The 26,077-nt window shown below is 31.8% G+C and overlaps 2 protein-coding genes across 4 annotated transcripts in view; one reads left to right on the plus strand and one right to left on the minus strand.

Annotated features, from left to right (window-relative positions):
• Positions 1-1,999: 1,999 nt before the first annotated feature.
• On the plus strand, positions 2,000-3,053 carry LOC129952105 (uncharacterized). Of its 2 annotated transcripts, XM_056064542.1 has the most exons (3): positions 2,000-2,231; positions 2,322-2,520; positions 2,575-3,053. In XM_056064542.1, coding segments are annotated over exons 1-3 (546 nt in total). In that variant the 5' UTR covers positions 2,000-2,229; the 3' UTR covers positions 2,920-3,053. The 2 variants fall into 2 exon arrangements, with proteins under 2 accessions (XP_055920517.1, XP_055920516.1); XM_056064541.1 differs by having other exon boundaries at positions 2,000-2,520.
• A 3,394-nt stretch (positions 3,054-6,447) lies between these two features.
• LOC129951904 (UDP-glucosyltransferase 2) overlaps positions 6,448-26,077 on the minus strand; it is a 74,775-nt gene continuing 55,145 nt past the window's right edge. For both annotated transcript variants that reach the window (XM_056064262.1, XM_056064261.1), the window contains exons 3-7: positions 21,955-22,138; positions 14,608-14,904; positions 13,838-14,502; positions 6,653-6,775; positions 6,448-6,585 (exon numbers count right to left, since the gene is read on the minus strand). In XM_056064262.1, coding sequence (XP_055920237.1) covers positions 6,453-6,585; positions 6,653-6,775; positions 13,838-14,502; positions 14,608-14,904; positions 21,955-22,138 — 1,402 coding nt within the window. In that variant the 3' untranslated portion in view covers positions 6,448-6,452. The remainder of the gene's footprint in view (positions 6,586-6,652; positions 6,776-13,837; positions 14,503-14,607; positions 14,905-21,954; positions 22,139-26,077) is intronic.

Raw genomic sequence — 26,077 nt, forward strand, 5'->3', positions numbered from 1 at the left:
AAAAAAAAAAAATAATTTAAGGAATGGCTTGATAAAAAAAAGTACGTAAGGAAGAAAATGTCTGAAAACAAAAGACAATTAAAGCAACCGGTGGAGGCTTAAACAAGAAGTATAAATTAAGTGCGTTGGAGGAAACGATAGTACAAATTTGTGCCTTACTTCAACTCCTCGTCCTACAAAAAAACCACAAAAAGGCATAAGGTTGATGAGGCAGTTGAGGCTATGAAGCGACACCAAAAAGAAATTTAATACCATTTCAAGAAAATATAGAGGTCCAATGACAAAAATAGTGAGTTTCAGAAGAAGATGTTTTATGAAATCTCAAGGCATAACCATGAAATGGAAGTGATGAGAATGCAGGAAGTTAAAGCAAAGCTCGAGTTCCAAAAACGTTTGCTCAGCAAAAACTTCGTTGTTCTCGTTTTATTTCATCGTTTAATAATACAAATTGGACGAAAATAAACAATTTTTTTTTCACTAAGAACTGACTGTTAAATCATTACAAAACTGTGATCGAAAATAAATTTATTATTTTCATGTTGGCAAAATTTGTTTCCAAGAAAAAGAATTCCGTGAGGAGTTCCCGATAGTAGGAACTTTCTCCCGGGAAGGGTAAAAATCCGTAGGGAAAAATATTCCCCAGGGAATTCCCGATAAGGCTGTAAGATGTAAGTTTAGCTGAGTGAAATTAAATTCACATAACGATATTCGAATAAAAGATTATGTATGTAGACTCAAAACCTGTTTAAACTCTTTAAACAGGTGTGCCTTGGTTAAAAATAACCTGGCTTTGCAAAATAGACTACTTTACAAAATATTAAATATTATTAATTCCCTTTATTTGTTTATTTATTTAAATACAGTGCTAGCGTTAGGAAAACATGAACGGATTCAAGAGAAAATAACTGTGCACATTGGTATTATAGTTTTGGACTTCAAAATGGGAGGGAAATACATTCTACATTCTCGATGTGCGGTTAATAAAAGAATATCTATACTTGATTTTACGTCAGAAATTGAGCTCAAGGGTAAAATCATGAGCACTACTGGAAGTGCGAGTATTACGGTGTATTGTTTGATGAATGGAATACAACTGAGTAAGTTGATAGAACAATATTTGTAAAAATATCGGTAAAACAACGAAAGGCATGAAATATTGAGGGATGTTCAAGGGATGTACATTTTTCGGTTATAGTATAGCACCAAATATTCAAGTTATATTCAAGCTTTGGAAAATTAAAGGTTTCGTAAATTACAACCAGATCAGAAGGGGTGACAAATTTCTTGCGCCCTCAGAGATATTCTAAGCACCTAGCAGCATTTTTGGCAAAGTCGAATATATCATCATTCCATAAGAGTTGATCTTTGATACATATACAGAGAACTGTAAGTTGATTAGTTTTATGCATGGAAATGCCACTCATGGATAGTGACATCTGCGATGGGTTACGCTTTAACGACAGGACACAGCATTGAGTTTTTGAGATCGCTGCCGTTAAATACAAAATGTTACAAGCTTGTCAGTTATGGAAAGCCAATTAACTTTTGTCAGTGGTCAGGGAAGCTCTGTGATAGACTATAGTCTCGTAGGCAACGAATGGAATGACAAGAAAATAGAGACTGTACCGTATTCAGACCACTTTTCAATGATCATAACGTTCGGACTGATTTCCAGAGAAGCTCTAAAGTCCAAACTGAATAAAATAATCAAGGAGTCGTATCCAATTGTAGCTGCTAACAAAGCTCGGGAAAACTTCATAGAGCCATGGTTTAATGTAGACTGTACAAAGGCATGGGAATTATCGTTTAGCTGCCTTAGAGCATACATATATTCAATTGATGGCTACTTCAAAAATCAATATTTGTTGGCTAATAGATCTTTCAAGGCAATATGTAAGCTTAAGCTAGGCAGCATTCTTCGAAGCTGAATCCAAGAGATTAGCGTCTTGGAAAAGCGGAAAGGAGTTTTGGAACCTGGGGCCTTACTACGGAACTCGATTCTAAAGTAAAATTGTTCGAATTCGCAAAATCGCAACTCTGTAATTCTATAAGCAAGTTCTGAAAACGAAACTCGAACAGCTCTAGTACTGCCAAGTCGTTTTTTGTTTTAGAACAAATTTGGTACTACGTTCGGCTAAAGTTAATGTCAAAATCTTGCGAATTCGGAAATAACCGTTCTACATCAAATGTGCTTGCGAAAAGGTCGATCGAGGAAGTTTTTTTTTCAGAATGTAAGTAAATAAAAGTTATAAATTAATAATTCTCAAATATTTCATAAACATAGTAATATGTATGTATAATTTATATGTTTTTTGTTTCAGGGCATCATCTAAAATTCGAAACACTAAAGTGTCGCAATTTGAAATAATGGTCAATTATATGACCCAGCACCCAGACTTGTCCAAGGGTTATTTAAAAACACCAGGAGTAAGACAGAAATCAAGGCATTTATGGACCAATCTGTCAATCGATTTGAATGCTGAAGGTCCACCGCAGCGTGATGCAGAGGGATGGAAAAAGGTAACGAATTTTTCAATATTGACCAATTCTTTAATATTATTTTTGTTTCATTAGGTCTGGGCCGATTTTAAGGTTCATACCAAAGCCAAACTTAGAAAAAATAAAATAAATTTGTCTGGAACTGGTGGTGGTCCCCCGAAACATCATCCACTTACTCCACTGGAAGAGAAAGTCAGTGAGTTGCTTGACTTAGGTGAAGCAATCGATGGGATGAATGGATCCCTTAGTTTCGGGTTGCAAGACACCAGCATGAGCTGCAGTCAAGATCATGAAGAAGCGGAAATGTTTGAGGTTATTGCTGAAACGCAGACAAACGACAACATTAGCCAAAAGGTAAACCTACCACATCCACGAAAAACACCAAAAAAAAAGACAGTCGCTCCTCGAGAAGCAAGTTGAGCATCAAATAAGTTACCAAAGCAATTCCACCGATGCTCTGAAGGAGATTAATATAAATTTAAAAGGAATTTTAAAATACAAAAAAAGAGATTCTGAACTAAACGAAAAAAACTACAAATTGAAAAAAGAGAAGCTGGAACTAAAAAAACAGAGCTAATCAATCGACTGACAACTATATATAACAATTTCATGAAAACAGGAATGATACCACTAGAATTCAAGGGGTCCATCATTTTCCGGATTCATAAGAAAGGGAGCTTGGCCTAGGTGTCTAATTATAGAGGAGCATCCTTTCTAAATGCTTCATATAAAATATTCACGCTGGTCTTGCAAAAATGTTTTAATAAATAGATAGAAGACAAAAAGCTCTTAAAGAAGCTTCAAGCAGGTGTTTAGGACAGGTTATTTTACGATTGATCACATTTGTATCCTTAAAAGTATCGGAGAATCATTCCTCAATAAGGACAAGAAACTCGATAGAGATGCGTTATCTACAAGCTGTATAGAAACGGAATGTCATCGAAGTTCGGGAGAGTTATTCAGAATCTATATGCCGATACAATTGCTAAGGTATGGAATAGAGAAGAGTTGTCGAAAGGGTTTAAAACACAATCGGGAGTCAGACAAGGCTGCACATTGAGTCCGAGTCTGTTCGACTTGTTTATTGAAGATCAGATCAGACTTCGGCATAGACTTCGCCCGACAAATAATAAAAGCATTGCTCTTTGCGGACGACATTGTTCTTTTGGCAGCATCACCTGAATCATTGCAGTTAATGATAAACCGCCGGTATCAATATTGTCAGCTTTGGAGTTTGATGGTGAATCTTAATAGGTCGAAAATTTTGATTTTTAAACAGGGAGGAGGCCGCAATTCAGCGAAAGAAAAATGGTTTTATAATGGAGAGGTCATTGAAGTTGTCGCGGAATTCAAATACCTTGGAGTTCACTTAACAAACAATTTGAGGATGGAAATTCATCTAAAAGAGAAACTAGTTAAGGCTAAAGGTGCAATTAGTCCAACATGGAAAAGATGTTTTTCTAACAAAAGTATAGCATATAGCAGCAAAAGTTCAAGATATTTAAAGCGGTATCTGAGTCTGTCATGTTTTACGCGGCACAAACTTGGAAACGAAACAATACGAAACAGTTGAGAAACTTCTCCGATACTATATTAAGCGAATTTTTAGACTGCCATAAAATACACCCAACTATGTTATGATGCTGGAATCAGGATTATCACCTATATTTATATGAACCCTTAAAATGAAAGTCGATTACGTCTTGAGAGTTATGAAGATGAGCAATAATAGGCTTCCAAAGATAGTAGCGCTTCAAGTAATACGAACCAAAACAAGTTGGTGTGCTGATTGGATAAATTTGGCAAGATTATGTGGAATGGAACTTAACCTTTTGTGTAATAACCAGGATGATTTAAAAGCTTCTTTATACCAGCTCATTTCCGCAGTGGACATAAAACAACATATACAGGCAGCACTACTGTCAACTAAATCACAACTTGGAAGAGTGCAATTATTTTAGGGACGATAATAGCATTGTTTAAATTTCAATGAATGATGGTTAAATTGTGAGGTTAAGTTATGCAGCTCAATTTTATACCTCATAGAAATGACTAACCTTACTTATTATATGCTCATTGTGCAATTTAAAGGAAAGGGAGGATGTTTTACACTTTGTTGGAATATGTCCAGTTCTTAAAGAAATAAGAAGGAATGCTTTTGGTAGCGAAATACTGACGCAAAATCAAAATTATACTCGTATCAATTATGCAGGCTAGCTCTTCTCTATAGAAGTAGAATTATAAATGAAAGTTTATAAATATATTATAGAGCTATGTTATCTTTTTTATGATTTGTCAACTAGGCAGACGGCAGTAAAGCTATGCTTTTTGGTTTTTTTGTTGGTTAACTTTATACAAAATTGTAATTAACGTTATCAAAATAAAAAACAACCTAAATCTAATCTGCCGTTAAAATTCAAGATCCGAAAGACAAGAACCCTAATTTAGAAACGAAAATAAAAAGTTGCGTTAAAATTAAACGGGGTTAAAACCAGGTTTAAAAAAAAACCTGGATACAAAATAACGGTTTAAAAATAACCTCGATTAAAAAATTACCAGGATTTCAAAATCAGGTTCTATATAATAATATTTTCCATAATATTTTAAAATTAAATTCACACGAAAGAATTTCTAGTTGTTAGGATTTTTATCAATGTAAACTTTTGTTATTGTAAGTAAATATTACATGTATTAAAAGCTTCCTAAGTCCTAATTAGGAGTTGTTTCAATCTTCTTAAATTATTATTATCTTTATCTATTATTCCAAACGAATGTTCACCTATTTTCTTGAAAAACATTAACTTTACAAACTCCAAAAAGAAGTGAATTGTGTGTGGATTCAGCTTGAGACATTTATTACATGTTTGAACTTTAGAAGTTCTCGCACGGTTACGCTAGTTTATACGTGACTCTTCCACACAAACCAACTGTTCCGCAGAAAACCATTTAGAGGATATTGCTCAAGGCATTATGTGGGCAATTTTCTAGATTACGTACTACTTGCTTTATAATTCGTTCAATCGTTTTCCTACAATTTCTTAAATAAGTAACAATTGGACAAAGAAAAAAATCGACTAACCTTTGAAAAAAGTCAACAATCAACTTTGACCCCATCCCTTCATACTTTTAAAGTCTTAAAATAATTAGAACAATTTAAAAGTAAAAAATCTTGATTTCTTTTTAAATATTTATTTCATTCAATAACAAATTACAAACATAAAAATCACAAAGTTTTGTTTTCAATTAAAATTAGGCTAAATAAAAATGATTGTGAAATTATATGGTGCGTATTTCTATTTTAATAACTAAAAACATTTTCTATATTTTCTTTTATTTAAATTTTGTTTAAGAAAGTGATGACAATACTTGTTTTTTTTTTTAAATCTTAAATATAAAATAATATTTTTACAATAAATTTGCAATAACCAAAACATAAATCATAATCATAAGAATAATAAATTTATCATTGGAATTATTTTATATTATTATTGTCTATTATCAAATTCGAAATTATTTACCTTTGGTCTTTTTTGTTTAAAGTTTTAACATGAAACGAAATACAATTTTTGTTTTGTTTTGTATGTTATAAATGTTTATCAAATTAACCATATTTATAAAACTAAAACTAAAATTAATAATTATTAATAATTAATACATATATACAGATTGAGAATACAATTTTAATCATATTTAAATTTGATGCCAAAAAGTGGATAAACAGGGAATCTTTTATTTTTACCACGACAAATGGAAACAAATCGTATAATTTTCTTTTTATAATACAACAATAAATAAAAAAAATAAATTTCTTAAGCCCAAAAAATTGAGATGATAAAAATTATCACGCAGAGAGGGGAGTAAAATATTGTACAATTTGTTTACGATTTTTTTTGTTTTCTTAATACAGCGTGTGATGTTTTTGGGATATATTAAGTTTTAAGTTTTATCTTTTCTTAAAGTTTCTTTTCTTTGTTTGTTAAGGATATTATCACATCTGACCGAAGGATGCGTTTCAAGATGTAAATTGATAAGGCGAAGACTGCAAAATACAAGGCAAATACATCCAAAAGATAATATTGGATTGAGCTGAAAAATATCATAATATAGTATAGTATTATTATAGTAAGAAGACATTTTTAATTTTAAGACTCACCTCAAATTTCGAGCAGGTGATTGCAAATGATAAGCTCCATTATATCTAAGAACGTATTCTGTCCAATAAACTGCTGTATCAAGAGCTGAACTTCTTTGGTCCAAAAGAAGCCTCTGACGGAATCTTAAAAAAAGAAGACAAAACCAATTGTTAAAGAATATTTATTTATTTATTTATCATCAATTAGAGATTATAATAACTCTTACAGACTATAGAAATACAAAATTTGTCTTAACATAAATTTTAGTCAATTAACCAGAAAGAATAAGCTGAGCATATTTTTAAATGCATCTCTACTCAAATGAAAATTAAAATCAATAAAATCAGATATTTGGTTAATTTCTCTGACACAGCGAGATATTGGCTCGTTAACAGCATAATTTACTCTATGAAATACCTCATGGAATAAACAACGATTTCTAAGCACTCGAGTTGGAGCATGTAAATTTATAAGAGACAATAAAAACGTACAGTCAATATGATAGGATAAAATATCTTTAATGAACATTATAGATTATATTTTGCGGCGATTTTCTAAGGTCTGAATGCCAAAAAGTTGACACCGAGTATTATAAGGTGGCATAACATCAGCGTTCCATCTTAGTTTATAAATAACTATTATTGGAAATTTTCTTTGAATTTTTTCAATTCTAACAGAATGAGTTTTGTAAAACGGATTCCATACCACGCAGCATTACTCCAGAACTGATCTAACATAAGCAATGTAAAGCGTTTTTAAGGTATAGGGGTCAGTTAGACCTTTAGAGTTGCGGACAACAAATCCAAGCATAGAGTTGGCCTTGTTAACTATAAATTCTAAATGATTACTGAAGCTGAATTTAGAGTCAAAAATCACTCCCAGATCTTTTTTGGTTGAGACTCTATCGAGAACTTTGTTCTCAATATGATAATCATATACAAAAGGAGAAGATCGGCGGGAAAATGAAAAACATTGACATTTAGAGATGTTGAGGTTTAATTTGTTGATTTTACTCCAAGTTGATAAGCTTTGGAGATCTTTTTGAAGAAGCACACAGTCTACCGGATCCTTAATGCATCTCAGAAATTTGAGATCATCGGCAAACATTATGGAAAAGGAATGTAAGAGAAAATCAGGAAGATCATTTATGAATATAAGAAACAAAAGTGGTTCAAGATGGCTACCTTGGGGAACACCCGAGGAAACATCTATTGGACTTGAGATGATCGAATCAATACGGACATATTGAATGCGTCCTGTAAGATATGAACTCAACCAATTTAACAAGTTAGAATGTATACCTAGTTTTTCCAGTTTATGAATCAAAATTTTATGGTGAACTCTGTCAAATGCTTTGGCAAAATCCGTATGTATGACATCGACTTGAAATCCTTTTTTTAGATTATTTAAAACCAAGTTGGAGAAAATTGTAAGATTTGTAGAAGTTGATCTACCGGATACAAATCCGTGTTGAAATGGGGATATAGTCTCTTTTAACAAAAACGAAAGCTTATCGCAAACAATTTTTTCAAAAATGTTTGGTATTACGGATAACTTGCAAATCGGGCGATAGTTGGATATGTCCTGTTTTGGACCACTTTTATGGATAGGAGTTATAAAAGATGTTTTCCATTCGGAAAGAAATACACCTTTCTCAAGTGATCTGTTAAAAATAAAACAAAGTATTTGAGACAGTTAAGGCGCACAACTCTTTAAAATAATGGGAGGAATTTCGTCTGGACCAGCATTCTTATCGTCATTCAAGCTCAATAAAACTTTCTCAACCTCAGTTATGTTAAAACTTAACTGACCAATGTTAACCGTATTATTAGATGGTGCCAAAGAGAAAGCATTGTTGTTATTTGAAACTAAATAATTAGATTTGAAAAATTTGGCAAAATTATTGCAAATGTTAGATAGGTCAGTGTACGTATATCACAAATACTCCATACACTTTGGAATTCCATTATTATTTTTTTTATTTTTAATAAAAGTCCAAAAATACTTGCTATTGTTTTTAAGTTTAGATTCCATTGAACACATATAGTTTTTATAAAGAAATTTATCTAACAAGTTAAAGCTCTTTTCAAGAGCAATATATTCAACTTTTAAATTGGCATCAGACGAAAAAACCCGCAACAGTTTATAAACTTTGTTCTTTTTATTTTTCAAATTTATGAGTCTTTTATTGTACCAGGGTGGCTTAGAGTTATTTTTAATTTGTGATTTAGGAACAAAAATGTCAATTGCTTCCTTAAGAGTACTTAGAAAATCACTATAGAAGTAAGATAAATAAAAATTATTATTAAAATCATTGGGCAAAACTAAACGATCGAAATAATTCGCTATGCCAACAAAATTGGCTTTTGCAAAGTTAAATTTAAATAAGTTATTAGTTGTATGTTTAAAGAAATTGAGTATTTTGAAATGAAAATTTAAAGCAAAAAAATTGGTCCTTATCAACAAATACTAAGTCAAGTGTCCTATCCAAACTATTTTTACAATTATTAATCTGAATTAGATCATACGCTGCATAATATTGTTTAATTCAGTATTTAAAAATATTGTTAGGTCACCCTATAATTTTAAATTATTGACCAGGGAAAGCATTAAGTACCTTCTCGGATTTTAAATTTAACTATTAAAGGTATTGCAAAATTATTTTGTTTTCTATTATCAAAACTTCAAACGTGCTTGTTTTAAAACTGAAATTTTTTTAGTTGGCCGGACTCATAACTCAGATAATTATCAAGATATTGATTTGAAATTTTTCAATATATCTTTAATAAATATATTTTCTTTAAAATTACTACGATTTTGTAGGAACATTTTTAACTTTTTTAGAAGTGCGCCATTTGATCAAATATCACTGTATCACCAAAATTGTATGAACTTCTATAGCATTTATTACATAAAAAAATGTCCATGAAGTTATTATAATTGAAAAATAACAGGCGCTGTTAGTGCAGCCGTGGACTCTTAGTCCCGGTGCACACTATCATTATTTAAGCACGCGAGTAACTCGGCGTAAATTGTTGTGAAACGTAGTTTTTTTCAAAAATAATATAAACTTTTGTTGTTTCCATTTCTAATATTGCCAAGAACACTGCGAAAATTCAAAAACCCAGAAAATGAGAGAAGATCTGATATAAAGAATTGTCTTGATTTTTTTAAGCAGTTTTTTAGAATTTAATTTTCTATTATTACTACCGCTATCAGTCAGTTTACTCGTAGATGATAGAAAATATTTTGATCTTAAAGGAGTCAACAAAACTTAAAAAATGTACAGACAAACATTTTTGGTTCTTGAATTTAAGGATATAGGAGGTAATTTCTTTAAAAATTAAATAAAAACAAATTGAGGCAATCAAATAAGTTGGGAGTAAATTTTTGTGTGGCATTCACAAATTGCACGTTTCAGAATTTCTTTTTACATCAAAGTCCAAGAGATTCGAAGCCTTTATATCAATAGACATGAAACGTTCATAATGTTTTTCAATTATCCATTAGTTTAATGGGTCGCTAGGTTGCTAATGTCTTCCAAAAAGTCTGTTCAAATATTTAAATGTCATTTTATTTCTCAAAAAAACTAGATTAGCTTATTTTTTTTTCTTGGAAAATCAATAGATTTTTTTTTAATTGATTTTTAACTACACAATTTTTAAATTTTGTATGCATTTGTTAAGTGTTTATAAATTTACATTTTACATGGTGACCCTTTCTGAGATATCGAGTTTTATTAACAAGAATCAATATTTTTTTTTAAATTACAAACAGAAAACTTTTATGAAGGGTACCATTCTAGATCAATACCAAAATATTTTTTCTAGTAGAAAGAACCCATATTAAGGAGAAAGTTTCGAATTTTCGTATTGAAAAAATGAAAAATGCCTTTTTTTGACTTTTCTACCATCGTAATGCCAAGCTTGAGTTCGAAATTTTTACGAATTTATGAGACGAAGGCGAGGTTCAGGATTTAAAAGAAAAATATTATCAACTTGACGATCACTTACTAAAGCTTTCTTTTTAAGAACCTAAATATTTGCTCTTTTTCTTAGAAACAAATTTAATGAAAATAATTTAACAAATTCTAAATTGAGAGAAACTAAAATTTTAGTTGTTTTTGACAGCAAACCACTTTTTGGAAAATGTCGTTAAATTCTTGCAAAAGCTTTTTGGCTCATGACCCCTACTACCCCGCTTCTGGATCCGCCATTGATGTGCGTTGACAAGCAATCTTTCAGAAACCTGCGAGCGTGCACCGGGCTTAAAAAAGTATATGTCATATTTGTTTATAAGACCTATACTACTATGGAGACATTGTATTTTAAACGGGTTATTCATTTTTCGGTTTCAAAAGTATAGGGCTGGAATTAGAAATTCGTCAAACTAATTTGTTAAACCATTTTTTGTTCAGTTGAAAGTCTGACATTTACGAAAATGGATCGCTTAACTGTTGCATAACGCATACAAATTGTTGAAACCTGCTGCAACTAAGCCAGCAATTGACAAAATTGGGAACAAATTTGAAAAGACTCGATTGCTTTTAGATATTGTAAGGTCTGTGTATCATCATTTCGCTCGTACCACAAAAAATATCGCTGCTTAAGTGAAAGTGTTGCCGAAAACCCGAATGTGTCGATTACTCGTCGTTCTCAGGAAATAGGACTGTCTTACGGCACATACTGGCGTATTTTGCATTTGGATCTACACCTTCATCCATATAAATTCCACCTCAGATAACAACTGAAGCCAGCTATTAACAACGTCGCGGTCGTATTTACGTCGAATGGGAACTTGAAAAACAGGCGTTGGATGGCAAAAGAAATTTCTGAGAATCCTTGAGAAATTTAAGAGAGGCCATTTCATCCACAAAAAGCCATTAGTCGGGAGATGTGATTGGAACTTACAGTACTGTGCAAAACTTTTGCAACTATCACAACCAATCAAAAAATCGAACATTCGTGTGTTTGAATAAAATTATTTGTACTGCTTTTACAAAAACAATAATGTTAATTTATCTGTGCAAAAAATTTCCAACTAGTGGCCAATTCTCTTTCCGTCCCATTTTTAAACGGTTACTTACTTACTTACTTAAGGTGGCGCTACAGTCCGGGGCGGACCTGGGCCTCAACCAACAAGCGTCTCCAGCCAGCTCGGTCCCTAGCTAGCTGTCTCCAGTTTCGCACGCCAAGTTGGTTGAGGTCCTCTCCCACCTGGGTACGCCACCTGAGTCGCGGTCTTCCTCTACTGCGCCGTCCCTCGGGATTGGATTCGAAGACCTTCCGGGCTGGAGCGTTGATGTCCATCCGCTCTACATGACCTAGCCATCTAAGCCGTTGGACTTTAATTCTGCTTACTAGGTCAGTGTCGCTGTACAGCCCGTACAGTTCGTCGTTATATCTTCTCCTCCATTCTCCATCTATGCGTACGGGACCAAAAATCACCCGAAGAATTTTTCTCTCGAAGCATCCTAAGACGCTCTCATCTTTCTTTGACAGGGTCCAGGCCTCAGCGCCATAAATGAGAACCGGGATGATGAGTGTCTTATAGATGGTGATTTTACATGCTCGAGAGAGGACTTTACTTCTCAATTGCCTTCTAAGTCCAAAGAAGCAGCGATTTGCAAGAGTTATTCTTCGTTTGATTTCAGCGCTGGTGTCGTTGTCTGCATTAATAGTGTTGCCTAGGTAGACAAAGTCCTTAACTACCTCAAAGTTATAGCTGTCCATGGTGACGTTTTGTCCAAGACGTCGTTGCTCAATGTCCTTTGTTGATGACTGCATAGTGCATATACTTGGTCTTGCCCTCATTGACCACTAAACCCATCTTCTTCGCTTCCGTCGCAATGCTCAAAAACGCTGCACTGACATCACGCTTTGATCTTCCAATTATGTCAATATCATCTGCGTATCCGAGTAATTGGATGGATTTTTGGAAGATTGTGCCTCTAGTGTTGACGGTTGAGTTTTGCACAATTCTTTCCAGAACGATGTTGAAGAAGTCGCATAACAGTGCATCGCCTTGTCTAAAACCTTTTTTGACATCAAATACATCGGTAAGATCTTTTCCGACCTTGATAGAGCAGCGTGCATTCTCCATCGTCATTCTGCACAAACGGATAAGTTTGACAGGGATGCCAAAACTAGACATTGCTCGGTAGAGCTCTTCCCTATAGATGCTGTCATACGCGGCTTTAAACGGTTAATCTGATTAATTTTGAGGTTGGTAAGTTTATACGTGTAGCTTGATTTGTTTAGTTAGTTTTAGCTGTGACTTTGATCGATAAAACGGTTTTTGAGATAAATTCATTGTTTTTCAAAACGGCGGGAAACAAATATAAAAAATAAAATCCAGAATTTTGAGTGCTTTCAAAAAGGAGCATCATAAAAAGAAATTTCAACGAAATATTCCATTCGAAAATCAACTATTTGTAGAATCATCAACAGTGGAAAGATTTTATGCCATCAGTAAGAAGAAGGCCTCGAAGCGCCACAGCCCATACCCCAGACCTAAACCCTATAGAGAACCTGTAGGAAACTGTGAAGAGAATAATTGGGAGCAACAATTTTAAGCACATAATTGATCTATTCGCTGGAGTTCAGAGGCAGCGGAGTAACATTCTTAAAACGGTTATTATAAACCCTATAGCTTCAATGCCCAGAAAATATACAACCTTTATAAAAAAGTAAAGGGTATGCGATATCAACTGGAAACCAGCATCATACCATTTGACACCACTGGACTTTTTTTTGTGGGGCTACGTGAAAAACTGTGTTTATGTAGATAAACCCTTAACTCTTCAGGACTTAAAAATCAACTTTCGCTAAGTTATGGCTGAGAGATCGCCCAATATGTGTCAAAAAGTTTCAAACTTTATAATACAAAAGAAATATCATGAAATATATTATATGTGTTTTATTTACGTTTACTTTTGAATCCACAAAATGGATAACCCTCTGTTTTTAATAAATCCTGTTTCTGTAATCTCAATTTATTTTCTTGTATTTCTTAAAAAAAATACCCCAAAAGTAATTTCTTTTAACCTCCAGAGTGACCTAACCCCTTAATTTTAGCTGAAGCTCTTCAAGCTGTAAGTGACGAAACATCTGAAGCATGAAAACCCCAGGTCTTAACTTTTATTAACGAATTCAAAGTTACCTAAAAATGGCATAAAAAAAAACCAATAAACATTTATTGCATACCTTGCAGCTTGTCGGTAAGCCGGATCGTGTACCACCTTCATTATCGACTTATAAAGTTTATCGGCCGTTAAAGTTTCCAGATTTAATTTCACAGCATAGCCATCAACTTCCGCCTTGGCTGAGTTGACATCATGATCACAGAATACAGGCATTGTCACCACAGGCACTCCATGGTACACCGTCTCGTACATGCTCAACAATCCACCATGTGTGACAAATGCTCGCAACTTACGATGTCCCAAAATATCTTGCTGTGGCAACCAACGACTTAGCTTGACATTTGGAGTTAAATCATGCATCTCCGATGCACTTCCTTCCCATTTCCATAGCACATGATAAGGCAGACGGGCGAATGTCTTAACCATCAGCCTACGTAGTGATTCTGGCATATTGGATGCCTTCACCGATGATCCCATGGAAACATAAATGAAACCAGATTCACCCGCAGATGCTATGAATTCCTCCAAGTCCTTTGGCAGTGGTCGAGCCGGTTTGCAGTGGATGCATGCAACTTCGGCGATATTGGGATTCAAAGCTCGCGGGTAGGACACCACAGTGTGGCCGTTCTGCAAAATGAAACTAACATTCTTTGAAATGTCATACGGATGTGGATGGTCCGGTCCGAGACGGTCTTGCAGCACCTTATGCACCAATCCAATGACAAGCTTATAGAAAGAAAAGAAAGAAAGAAAGTTGTAATATTATGACACAAGAGACATTCTTTTATACCGGTACCCAAATGAAATGCTGTAACAAAGCCAAGAGCTTACCTTATGCATCATTGTAAAAGATATCTGCATCGCAGTATTGACGGCTCTTTCAATCAGATTCATGTTATCGGTGAAGGCTGTGTAGAAGTTCGGAGTGATGGCGTAGGATCCTGGGTTTCCTGCAACCGATAGACTTCCCGTATAGAAGCCAACCGTATTCATGTACATAAATGGAATCTTATAGTGGCGCACCATGCCAAGGGCACACTCTGGGAAAGCACCGTCCAGAATAGCCAAATCGAAGTTACGATTCATCAGCTCTTTGGTTTCTGCATCTTCAAGCATTGCGTCACAAGACTGCAAATAAAATAAATCAAATAATTGAAATAACATCGCAACTCCGAAAATGGATGAAATATTTTTGCGTGTGGTTTTGGTTTCGTGTTTCATAAATGAAAAGTATTCATGGAAAATTCCCTCCCTACCCGATTTTCAGTCAGTCTTAGTATAGTGTTGATAGATATACGTAGCTATAAACAACCGGCCCGGCAACTCTGTATACGCCTATAGAGCGCAGCGTTTAAGCTTGCATATCTTGACTATATCTTATGTAGGTACAGTGAGCATTGTGCAGGTTATGGTGGTTTTTTAGCCAAAGACCCATTTCGCAATGAACGTTATTGAACTCGCGAGCGGTGTAAAGTATAAAATGCAGCTTTCTAAAAGAGCGTTGATATAAAGCTGAGCTTGGGCTGAGCTGAGCATTATTATTATATTGAATTTGTTTATTATTTCTCTGGGCTGCGCTAGCTCTCTAGCGCTGCTGCTTTACCAATCAACATGCAATGTGTAATGGCGCGCAATACGCGCGTGAAGAATGTCAAACTAGGTAGCTCTAGCTTGGAGTATAATGGCACTTGGATGGCAGTTGTTGTGTTGATAATCGATGATGGTTTTGGTAGCAGCATTAACGATAGGTACTAACTAACGCAATTTGGAGATGAAGAAACTTGTTATAGAAATATGGTTAGATGATTCGAGACAATTGGCAATTTGTCGAAGTGTGACTTGTAAATACCCCTATTCATGGACGAATAGCGCGTAATTATTCGGGTCAGTAAATTATAAAGCTGTCAGTTTTTTTGTGTGTTGCTTTGTCTGCACTTGAGGTTGACGCTTAATTTAGACATATGGAGTTTCAAAATAAAAAGAGACGAGCCAAAAACCAATCATCATTTTTGAGGGACATAAACAAAAAATACATAAGTGATCAAGACTAGTAGACTTATCAAGATTATAAGCTGTTGAACTGCAGAAGGTTAACATGACCATTACTTTAGGATAAGTTGTTGCCCTTGGGTGATTATAGCATAAATAGTTTAATGGACCATAATAACCAATTACTTTTAAAGTTCTCGTGTCAAATATTTTGTACTGCATCTTTGTTAAGGATATTCTCTCAGCAGGATACAATGAATATAAAAAGTGAAGGTTGGTAGCGCAATCATTAACAACATTTACTTCAGGTATATTTATAGTTAATTTCTTGGCAGAAAAGGATTAACCGCTAAAGTTTATTCCGGAAGTAAAATGTCAAGACTTCATTATATCTTAATATATAAAAATCCAGTGTCATATGTATGCTCCCAGTGAACTCTTCACCAAGTCAACCGATTTCGATTAAGGTTGGCATTTTATGTGTAATTTGGTTCGACTTGAGATATAGGAAAGTTTATATTTCCATTAATGGTCTTAATAGTTTATAATTAACAATAAACTGAATGTTAATGTTGATGTTTGCTATTAATCGTAAGTTTCAAAAGTCTCAACAGATGGCGCTAAAATCAGATTTTGTTTACAGAAAACTGTCGGACAATCTATCGTGAACTTCTTATAGATGGCGCCACGTTGGAATTCGAAAAAAATAAAAAATTTCTATGTAAATTGTATATCTATATATACACTAGCGGCCCGTCCTGGCTTCACACGGTTATACATAAATAGGTACAACTCTAATACACTCCAAACTGCTTCTGATGTACTTATGTACCGGCCGTTCAAATAATGTTTGTCCCAGGGACAAACTTTTTCCATAGTTGTTATCGACTTAAGGAAAGAGTGCTTTTCCCACATGCACTTTCTCGAGTAAGATCTTCTGAAAATCAATACTTTTTGTTGCCACCTACAAATACCACAGCCAACGTAGTGTATAGAGAGGCTTTAAGATAAGCATACATTTTTTTTATAATTTAGTGATTAATGGTTGTTTTAATTAGCATATGCTTACAACTTAAATATCTGTACCTTTTTATGTCTACCCGTGTGAAGCCGGGCTGCTAGTAAATATATAAATATACTATATATTTTCCAGATTCTTTCCATGAAATCTTTTCTTTTTTAATTTTACAATAGTAATGGCTGAATCACAAACACGCTTCAGCTTCGGCTTCGTTTGCGTTACGGTGGGCCTGCTTTGAGGTTGCTTGGAATGACATTTCTATTATTTCATCAATCGAAAGAGCAAATATTTTGTTTTTTGACATTTTTCACATTACGTTACATTACGTTCTTTTCCTTACGATTGTCAAACGAAACGTGAAGTCGAAGCTCCATTGTGATACCATGCATTGATTTCCTATGCAGAACTCGTAAACGTCAGGTGAAGCCGAATCTGAAGTGTGTTTGTGATTCAGTCATTATGAACTAGGCTTATTCGTGCAGTCGGCTCCTTATGCAGTGGACGCAAGCGACATTGAATATTTAGAGTTTTTTTTTAACACATTACGAATCACACTTAAAAATAGGTACGCCTGATATGCTTTTCAGAAATTTAAGCCTTCCCAATATGTATAATGGTACAAGACTATTGATCAAAGAATTAAAAGATAATGTAATTGTAGCAAGTATCATTACGGGTCCCGCGGCCGGTCAGCTTTTAAAAGATTACAGTTCCCTTTAAAAATATCCTTTGACTTAACAATAAATAAATCCCAGGGACAAACTTTTTCCGTAGTTGGTATCGACTTGAGGAAAGAGCGCTTTTCCCACGGGCAATTGTATGTGGCACTTTCTCGAGTAGGCTCTCTTGAAAATCAATACGTTTTGTTGCCACCTACAAACACCACATCCAACGTAGTGTACAGGAAGGCTTTAAGATAAGCATACAATTTTTTCTAATTAATTGATTTATGGTCGTTTTAATTAGCATGCATATCTGTACCTATTTATGTTTACCCGTGTGAAGCCGGGACGGTCCGCTAGTATTTAATAATTGGGAATGTCAATAGTTTCGATATTTCTGTACATATAACTTCTAAGGTTTTTGCGGCTGTTTTCATGATACATATTTGAATATACGAAATATCCGCGTTCAAATTTTAAATATTAAGCTTGTTCAATTTAGTTCTTACCCCAAACTTTTCGATGAGTATTTAATTGATTTCGCTTAATATTTATGTAATATCTTAACGCCGCTAATTTGAGCATTCAAAAATGTATCATTTCTGTACAGTTTTGACAGTTCATTGTGAATCTTTAAAAACCTGAAAAAGGCTTACAAACTGACAGATTTTTTGGGAAAAGTAGTGACAAATAAGACTGATTTTAGATGTATTACGAGAAAGATTCATGAATAGCGGTAGATCAAATGGTAGGGAATTCAAATTCAACCTCATGAACAGTAATGCACTTTTTTAAACTCTCTCAACTCGGAATTTCCTCAAAAATTTTAAATGTATTAAGGAATATGCATACTGGTAAAGAAGTAGCGGTTTGGGATGGGTCTACGATCTTAGAATGGTTTGATACTAATGCTGGTGTTAAACAAGGTAGCCCTCTGAGTGCTTTGCTGTTGGTGGTATTCGGATAGCTGGTACTTCAATCATTGTTCTAATGAATGTATGCAGATGATCTAGTGATCCTTTCAGAGTCACCAGCAAGTTTGCAGCTTATGATAAATCGGTTGTGAACATACTGCAACTTGCAATAAATATTGAAAAAATCTAAAATCATGATATTTACAAAAGATCTTCTCATAGTTTGGTTAGGGAAGGATAGTTCTTCAATGGCCATCATCTTGAAATCACTAAAGATTACAAATATTTAGGAGTGAAGTTTAATAAAAGGATGGATTTCAAAAATCATCAAAATGAAAAGGCGAAGTCTTCAAAAAGCTTGCTGAATATGACATGGAGGAATATTTTCTTAAACCAAAATGTATTGCTGTCAACTAAATATTCGAATGTGTTGTTAAAACATCTCTTTGTTGGCACAAGTTTTGGGAACGTATTAATTTGAAGCAGTAGAAACGCTCCAAAGAAATTTCATTAAAACACTTTTAATCAGGGGTTGTAAAACTGTTTACCAACACCCTTAAGATGCAGCCGACTACATCTATAAAGTGACAAATGCGGAATAAGGACTAGTGGTTGCAAAATTGCAAAATATTGACAATTGCTGTGAAAAAGGTATCCAATTAGATTTGAATAATTTGGCTCAACTAAAGGAGCCGCTTTAGAAGATACTTCAAAAACACGAAGAAATGTCGTTAATATTCAAATGCTGATGTGAGCTCATAACAATAAATGGCAGTCCATACAACGGAAATTTCCAGCAATTCTGTACCATATGCAACATGAAAGCAAAAGAAGACTGCTTTCATTTTATAATTATTTTCTCAGTTTTAAGACACCAAAGACGGCTATGCCAAAGCTTTATAAAATTTGTTATTTTTTTTCAAACTGGGTTAAAATATTTATAAATAAATGAATTACTTACTTATATAGCAAATAATATTTAGAAGATTAATGAATAAATGTGAATTTATGAATATTTAAATTATGACAACAAAAAAATATATTCCTAAAATATTTCGGTCTTGTTATTATTTAAAGTTCTCGAGCTCTTACAAGAACAACGGTTGCATGGTCCCGGGTAGTTGGTTTCATAGTTGAAGTTGTTTTGCCATAAAGAAAATCGAAACAAAAGGGTTGATTCGGTTTATCTCTTTATTAATAAAATTATAAAAAGTATTCTATGTCTTCGTACCAAATTTTAATTTTATTTTAGCAATGAATAAGTTTTTTTGATATTAGTTTTCGTAGGCTCCGAAAAGTATTGCCTTATATTACTTTTGGGGAGAGTACGATAACTTTGGCCCCAACATATAAAAACGGTTTAAGCTAGAGGGACTTAATACATTTTCGATGTAAAGGGTGGTCTATTTCCCCTCGTTTAAGTGAGTCTTAAGATGCTAACAAAACATTCATGACAATATTTTGTGTGAAATAAATAATTTAAAGTCTATATCATTCTTTGTTCTCCTAATACTTGAGTCGAACACCATTTGTTATTAGTTTTTTGTTGCATTTTTTTTCTAAAAAAATACCAAAAATATTTGATTTTAAAATATATTTTTGTAAACGAAATTTTTACAAATTTTAGTAGCATTTCTTGAAAGTTTTTATTTCTTATACAAAAAATACAAATTGGATTTTCTAACAAAATTTTGCACAAATTGAAATTATTCTGAAGTCAATACCATCATTTTGTTAAATATAATAATAAGTGTCAACACTTATAACACTCAACTTCCCTTACATAAATAATCTAATGTTAATTCTAAATGCACTTAAACTTAAATACAAAATGAATTTCCTGTAACATTTTTTACTCTTTAATATGCTTGTTACTTGAAATTTATTTAGCGTGGTCGTTTTATTTAATATCTGGACATCTTCTTTCATAACTCTGGTATTCTACACATTTATTCACAAGATATCGAGAATCGAACATACAATTTTACCAATATCACGTACTATTTTTTGTAGATTTTACTGTTGGATTTTTAGAAAAACTTTACTGAATATCGAAAACAGTATTCTATAAGATTAAATTAATTTGAAGGCAATATCTTTAATTTAAAAAAAAGATATTTAAGTCGAAAATTAATTTTTACTAACTTTTAGTAATGTTTTTTTTAGGTTTTTATTTTTTGTAAAAAAAAAACTGTCATTTGGTTTTAACTCAAAATTTTCCCAGATGTCAAAAAAGGTATTTAAAATAATTTTTTTGGAGATAAATTAATTTTCTTAATTGATTTTTTGGTATCGCATTTTTTATTATTTTATTATTAGTTTTTCATTTTCTTTAAATTGCTACGGTAAAAAAAACACCTACTTAGTTTTGTTGAAAGTAATTTTTGACTCATTCTGGGTTATTATATATGTATGTACGCACGCACCGACAGACATCTCTCTAAAAATATTTGTTTAGATTCTAAGGACCTTCATACGTCGAAAAATGTCAAAACTTCAATTCGACGAATCGGACCGATTATATTAATTTCATATGAGAAGTTATAAGTGAACTGTAATCTCAAAGCTAGACGTTGTTTTACCATGAAGAAAATCAAAACAAAAGAGTTGATGTAAGAACTTTCTTGTTCGGTCTATCCCTTTATTATGAAAATTACAAATATTATTCTATAGATTTTCACCCTTTTTTTTAAAGGAAAATGAATAAGCTATTAACATCTTAATTGATGTAAACAGGCGCCACAAAGCTAACTGTCTTATTTTACCTTTTGGAGCCTATTTACGAAAATATCTTACAAATGTTTATTAAGGTAAAATTCACAGTGTACTTATTGTGCATCGCAGTTCTACTCAACAAAAAAAATTAAGCAAACAAATTTTAATAGTTATTTAAACGAAATCATAAAAGAATATTAAATATTTTATGGACATATTGATAATTAAGTCTCGGGGCAGCATCAATACAAAGTACTTAAAAAATGGTTTGTAACTTTAATACCTTTAGATTTAATTACATGCATAGATTTAAAATGAAGACATCATAGGAATTAAAAAAATCAAAACCAAAATTAAACAACATTTTAATTAAAATGCTTGTGGGCATAAATTATTATATTGATCATCATTATTTCAATTTCAGTTCTGAAGTGTCTTTTTAGACAATATACAATAACAATGTACCAAAACAAAATAAATCACTATTATACTTTTGTTTATATTAAAATGTCTGAAATAAAAATAACAATCATTTTAAACACATCAACATCTTTAAAAACAAATCAAGATTTAATTTCATGATAATTTTTCAACTATTTAATGACACTTTAGAAAAAAACACGCCTGAGGACAAATTCATTATTTCTGATGATTTATTATCACTCAAATTCAATATAGTGGATCCGTGTTTAACAATTTTAATTACACCAAAACCAAACCCCTTTAAAACACATAAATCTTCTATATGAACAAAAATAAGTATGTATTTTACATTATGCAAAATGTTTAAATGTTAATTGTATACTTAAATATAGATATTTTTGCTGCTTAAGCGAAACACAAATCAATTTTAAAATTAACTTGTAATACAACTTACCTGAAATGCATAACGAATACCATCCCAAATTGATATTGGCATTTCTCCAGACATTCTAGCACCCAATAGATCCCAGTTTGTGTAGTTATGTATATATTCTACTAGACCAGATGGAGTTATCTCATGCAGTCCATTTATAGAGAAATCTGCTGGAAATCCGCTTAGAAATGTTATATTGTGTCCTCTAAAATTAAATTAAAAAAAAAAAACAAAACGAATTAGTAAGGTACTTAATAATAAAAACAAATTATTGATGATTTATTTATGTAATGGGTAGTCAAAATAGATAGACAATTTATGAATACTTCGGAATATCTCGCGTATCGTTTAAGATAAGTTAAGACATGGAAAACATTGTCATAAGCAAATGGCGAAAAATAGCAACAAATCTGATGTGATCATACAAATTTATTAAAGGTTTTTTTTTCAAAAATTTCCGCTTTCAAATTGTAACTTTTGAAAGGCAAATTCTTCTTAAAAGTGTTCACCTAATTTTTGTAGAGCAGGCAATGTAACTTTTACTTATCAACCAAATGTTTAGAAGTTACAGAAGTTTAAGAAATGTAAAACGTCGAAAACATCGATTTTTTAAATCGTGGGCCTTCATTTTATAAATATGAAGGCCCAAACTGAAAACATTTTTTCTTTTTTACCTTCCTTAATAAATCCTTTCAAACAGTAAATTTATAATCTTTTATAAAATAGCTTAAATTTAATTCGTAGGGTTTTGCAAGAGGTAAAACAATACACATAAGTAGGGTATAATTCGTTTTATGAATCAATTAATTTTATTTATCAGATAAATAGACAAACAATTATTTTGGTAAAATATTTAACTTACTTTTTATTCGATATTATCAAAAAATCAAAAAATTTTACAAAAATAAGTAAAATCGCTTATTTCAACTCAAGATATTTACCACACAACTTTTCTTACTTACATTTACATTTCTTATATTGACTCAATATGTTATATCATATTTGCTTCAAAAGAAAGGAATGCCAATAAAAACACAATAACAATTTAAACGACCTAAGAACATAGTAAATGAAAAACTGACAAATTTGTTTTGGTAAAAGCACTTAAGTCAAAAAAAAACATTAATAAATGCTTTACGAATCAAAATTTAATTTTACTATTTATATAATTGTATTTATAGAGGCAATTTTTAAACAAAAATTGCGAGTTAAATATCCACTCTCTAAAAAAACTATAAAAATACACTTAAGAGCTTTTACCTTTTGAGCACTGAATTATTGTTTTAAAAACTAATACCTCAAAAAGTATTTATGAAACAAATTATTTTATATAAATAGTGTTATGTTAAGTTTAGTTATGATAGCTTGTATTAAGCTGAATAAATAAATAAACATTTAATTTAATAACATAAAGATCAAATTTTAAAATAAAAAAGAGGCTGAGATGCTACACTGTAGCTTCCCATCGATTTGCATTGCTTAAAACTTTAATAAATAAATAGTTTGAGGTCAAAATGTTTCTTGGTTCTCCTAACACTTGATTTGAAAACCATTTGTTATCAGTTTTTTGTTAAATCTATTTTTGTTAACTAGATTTTTAGTCAAACCCAAAAAAAGAAATACAAAACCCAAAAAAAAGCACACAAAGAGATCATTTTGAAAGGAGTAACTTCATTTATTCATAAGTTTCAAGAATTCAATATCATGTTTTACAAATGTTGCGTTCTGTTTTTTGTGGAATCTATTTTTTTTATGAAAAAACTGCCAGTTAGATTTTTAGAAAAAAATTACTGAATGCCGAAAACAATCTTTTCTATAAGATGAAATTTGTTTCAGGTCAATATTTCAAAATTTTTGAAAATATATTTGAGTCGAAAATCTATTTTTACAAACTTTTAGTTTTGGTTTTTATTTTTTATAAAAAACTTTCAATTCGATTTTTTTCAAAATTTTATTTACACAAACGTTATTTTCCGTTGCATACAATTATTTTTGAGATATAATCATTTTTTGTGCTTAAAATATTCGAGGTAACATTTGTTTTTTCTACAGTATGTTTTGTATTTTTATAAGAATCCGTATGTTAATTTTTTTTTAAAAATGTATTAGTTTTGTATCACGTCACAATTTATAAAAAGAGAATGTCATGCGAACCACACTGATAACTCCCCATCCCGTCTTTCGATTTGTCTTGCTTAAAAGTTTGTAGGTTTTCGTGTTGGGTTAGAAAAGTTGTCAGTTGAATTATTCTTTAAAATTAATAACAACATTTTTCATATAAAGAAAAGGTTTTGTTTAAAAATCTAATTTTGTTAAATAGATTTTTAGTCGGAAACAAATTTTTACCAATTTTAATAGCATTTCTGAAATTTTAACAAACTAAATGAATAAAAGCAATATTTTATTGTTAAATAAAAAAGTTTGAAGACAATATTTTTATTTTTTTAAAAGCTATTCGAGTCGAAAGTAAATTTGTTCCCATGTTCTGTATTGTTTTTTTTTTTTAGGTTTTTATTTTTAGTAAAAAGACTGTCAATTATTCTCGAAATTTTACTGAATGTTGACAACAATAATTTTTTAAAGATTAAAGCAGTTTAAGGCCAATATCTCAAAGTTTTGGAAAGATATTTGAGTCGAAATTCAATTTTTACCAACTTTTGTTAAATTTTCATTTAAGTTTTTATTTTTTGTAAAAACAAAACTATCAATTGTTTTTTTTTTTTCAAAATATTACCGAATGTTGAAAGCAATATTTCTTATAAGATAAAAGATAAAATAAGTTTGAAGCCATAATCACAAGTTTTTGAAAAGATATTTGAGTTGAAATTCAATTTTTAAAAACTTTGAGTAATGTTTTTTTAGGTGTTTATTTTTTATTAAAAAACTATAAATTTTTCTCAAAATTTTACCAGATTTTAAAAACTTTATTTTTTTTGCACAAAATTGTTTTGGAGATGAAATCATTTTTCATTCATAAAATTTTCAAGGTGACAAATTTTTTCAGTTTTTTTGATTTATAAAAAACTGTTAAGTGGACTTTTTTCCAAAAATAAACTGATTTGGTATCACTTTACAATATATAATATAAAATTTAATTCAAGTCTCTAGCGTCATATTTTTCACCTTTTTTTTTAAACTGCTGTGTTAAAAAACCACCGCCGCAATTTTCTTCTGAGCCCGTTTTGCATCTCACTGCATTATTATCTGAAGGTATGACAAAATTTATTTGAAGTCGATATCTCTGCTGGCTCTTGTAATATGGGAGAAAAAAAAAACTCCCCGACCGTACATACACATGCACATCTTGTATTTAGACTTTATGGACATTGAAACGTCGAGAAATGTCAAAATTTTCAATTCGACAAATCGGACCGATAACAATAGCCGTGTTTTTTGGTATTTCATATATAGTACAGTTTGTAATTGCCAAAAAACGATCCGCAGTAGTCTGGTTTTATATTTGAAAGTTGATACAATTGAATATTTGCCAGAATAATTTATCAACAAATTCCAAACAAAAATAGCGAAATTCAAAATCAAGAAAATACTCCTGTGTAATGTGATAGTCGATTTCAAAGTTTTAACCAAACAATTTGACATAAAATAAAAACTTCAAGAAGGGGGTTTGTTCGTAGACTACTACATTTACATGTAGTGTTGAAGCGAGCTTCAAGCCTAAATTGTTTATATACCTGAATCGAGGTGAAATGGGCTTGATTCGCCTCGATTCCGGTCGGGAATCGGAGTCGAGTTAAAACTGGTTAAAATTGGTTTTACAGATAATGCATTATGTTCTGTTTATTTGCTTGTTTGTGTACGAAAAAATATAGTTTTGTTTTAAAAAAGACAAAAAAATGCACATGGAGTAGGTAGCATATTCTTATATGGTTCTGAACTAATCAGTTCTTCATTGTTTAACACGAATCAAACTATCACACTTGCACTTCATAAGAAACGTCGAAACACCATTTGTATTTAAGAAAGTGCTGTCAAACTTAATCATTTTTAAATGGTCTTGTGTGGTGGAAACACCAAAAAGTTTTATTTAATCTAAACTGAGATAAACTTTTGGTGAAATTATAGCAAGACTTAATTATCTTTTCTATTGTGTTCTCTTGAAAAATAAGCCCAGTTAGTCCATTTT

The sequence above is a fragment of the Eupeodes corollae genome, chromosome 3 (assembly GCF_945859685.1).
Source record: "Eupeodes corollae chromosome 3, idEupCoro1.1, whole genome shotgun sequence".
NCBI classification, from domain to species: Eukaryota; Metazoa; Arthropoda; class Insecta; order Diptera; family Syrphidae; genus Eupeodes; species Eupeodes corollae.